This window comes from Pygoscelis adeliae, unplaced genomic scaffold (assembly GCF_000699105.1).
Source record: "Pygoscelis adeliae isolate BGI_AS28 unplaced genomic scaffold, ASM69910v1 Scaffold226, whole genome shotgun sequence".
Classification (NCBI taxonomy): domain Eukaryota; kingdom Metazoa; phylum Chordata; class Aves; order Sphenisciformes; family Spheniscidae; genus Pygoscelis; species Pygoscelis adeliae.
The window spans coordinates 1,797,739-1,799,817 of NW_008824983.1; the positions used below are offsets into that span (position 1 = coordinate 1,797,739).

General features: G+C 48.8%; 1 protein-coding gene across 1 annotated transcript in view; it reads right to left on the reverse strand.

Annotated features, from left to right (window-relative positions):
- The window catches only part of EVX1 (even-skipped homeobox 1), a 3,579-nt gene extending 3,315 nt beyond the window's left edge, over positions 1-264 (reverse strand). Inside the window, exon 1 of the mRNA XM_009325749.1 lies at positions 40-264. Coding sequence (XP_009324024.1) covers positions 40-264 — 225 coding nt within the window. The remainder of the gene's footprint in view (positions 1-39) is intronic.
- Positions 265-2,079: the final 1,815 nt, after the last annotated feature.

The following is a 2,079-nucleotide window of genomic DNA, read 5'->3' on the forward strand; positions in this document are numbered from 1 at the left end:
CGAGCGGCTCTCCGGCACCGTCCCTGTCCCTGGCAGCACCTCCACCTCCTCTTCGTCTTCTCCTCCGCCACCTCCTCCTCCTCCTCTCTCCCGGGACGACAAGGGGCCAGGTCTGGGGCTGAGGCAGTTCCGATGGATCATCTTCTCCTGCGGCTCCGGAGCGGGGCTCCCCACTGCTTCGGACAAATTAGGCACCCTCTTGCCAACTAGAGCGCCAAGTTGTGTCCCTTCCAGAAACATCACCATCTCCTTCCTGGTTTCCATTGTGGCTTTGCTTAAGGGAGGGGGGAAAAAAATCCAGATCTCTTCCCCCCCTCCCTCCCGCTCCCGCCCCAGCCTTGTGCAAACCCAGCAACCCTCTCCTGCCAATGCAGAAGAGCAAGCGGTGAGATAGGGTGACCTTGTGATGCGAGCGCTACACTCTGCTGTGCTGCTCTGGGAGGGATCACCATTGCCCTCTTCTTTCTAAGCTGTCATCCTCAATGGTGCAGTCGTCATTACAGTACCACCGGTGACGCCACACATTGATTGCCAGTGGATAAATAGAAACGTCTGCCATGGGGAAGATGAAAGGAAGAGCCGGAGCTAATGGGCTAAATGCGTGATGCACCAGGTGTAGGAGCCCGAGATGGAGAGGGAAGTGTGAAAAAGAGATGCATATGGAGCTGAGCTGCAAAGAGGTTGTAACATGCGGAGAGAGTTCCGCAGGGGGAAGCCTTGCCTGACAATTAAATAGCCTTTTGACTGCTTTAAGCCACAGCCTTGATGTAGAATTGGGGCGAAGAACCCTAGCCGCATCCTGGAAGTGAGAAGATACGTACTCAAGCCTCTTCCTTGGATGCATTATTTATTGCTGGCAATCAGCTTCCGCATAACTGCATATATAAGGCTTTAAGAATCCTTTGCAAACTTGAGGATAAGGAAATGCGCTGCTGACATCTGAATGCAGAAATAGCCTTGACTTCTTGTTCTGGTTCAATATCGGTTCCTATTCGTCTAACTGCTATTGCTTTCTGTTGACTGAGATTAAAACGTTAGTTTAAAATTTGGAAATGTGGTTACATATTTATTGCGTTTTACAGCTGAAAAGATGCAACTGCTTCACTTTTCGTAGCTGTAGTTATTCTGGCTATCTGCTGTTTATCGTTCATTCTTATTTCTTCCTTCGCAGTTTCCATTTGTTCCACGATTCTTGCGCTTTTAAGCGGGTTTTACGTCTCCTCCCCTTTCTTCTTTTTAATTAATTGTTTTGCATAAATTATTATCTGCTTTCAGGAGGAAAACCTGCAAGAAGAAGGTCTGCCAAGAATAATTCAGGCTCAGAGAAATGCAAGTTATCAAGGCCAGAGCTTATGCTAGCTAGCAGATGTTGTTAAAACAGAAATGACAGGGGCAACCATTTGGACAGCACTAGTCTGAAATAAGGGACCTTGTACCGTAAATACAGCGGCACACGTAGTCTCTTCGGCGTATTATGATATTTCTAATGAGTGCGGCAAGTATCTCGTCTCTAGTTCATATTGACTCACACGTGTAGTGTCAAGTCATTTTCACCATCTGTCGTAACTAGGTTGTTCTAAATTTTTTCTCGGAGTGTTATTGGCTAGTCGGGTTACAGAAAACATTCAACCAATTACGTTCCCAACCCGGTACGGAATTTACTGGCATATTTGAGGTGACGTTGCTTCGGGGGGAACAGGCAGCGCAATAGGCAACACGCTGGGATTTTCTGTCCAGCCCTGTGAGCGAGGCGGGCACGACGCAGGGAGACAAACAAACAAACAAACAAGCAAATAGGATTCCCGGTCCGCTGGACGCACGGATTACGATGTGCTCGCAGCAATAAGCACACTGATTTCAGGGGGATAAACCAGGAATTTTTGCAGGGCTGTCGCCACCAATCTCTCTTTCTCCCTGTGTAGACACGCACGCACGTTTCCACGCACACACACATCATACGCACACCACGCTCCAGACCGCGCTGCTTTTCATCACACGTGTGATGCGTGCACTGCTCCGAAGCTTGCCCATTTCTTGAAAACTCATTGCTAAAGTCCCTCTCCCTTCTCTCCCTTGCCA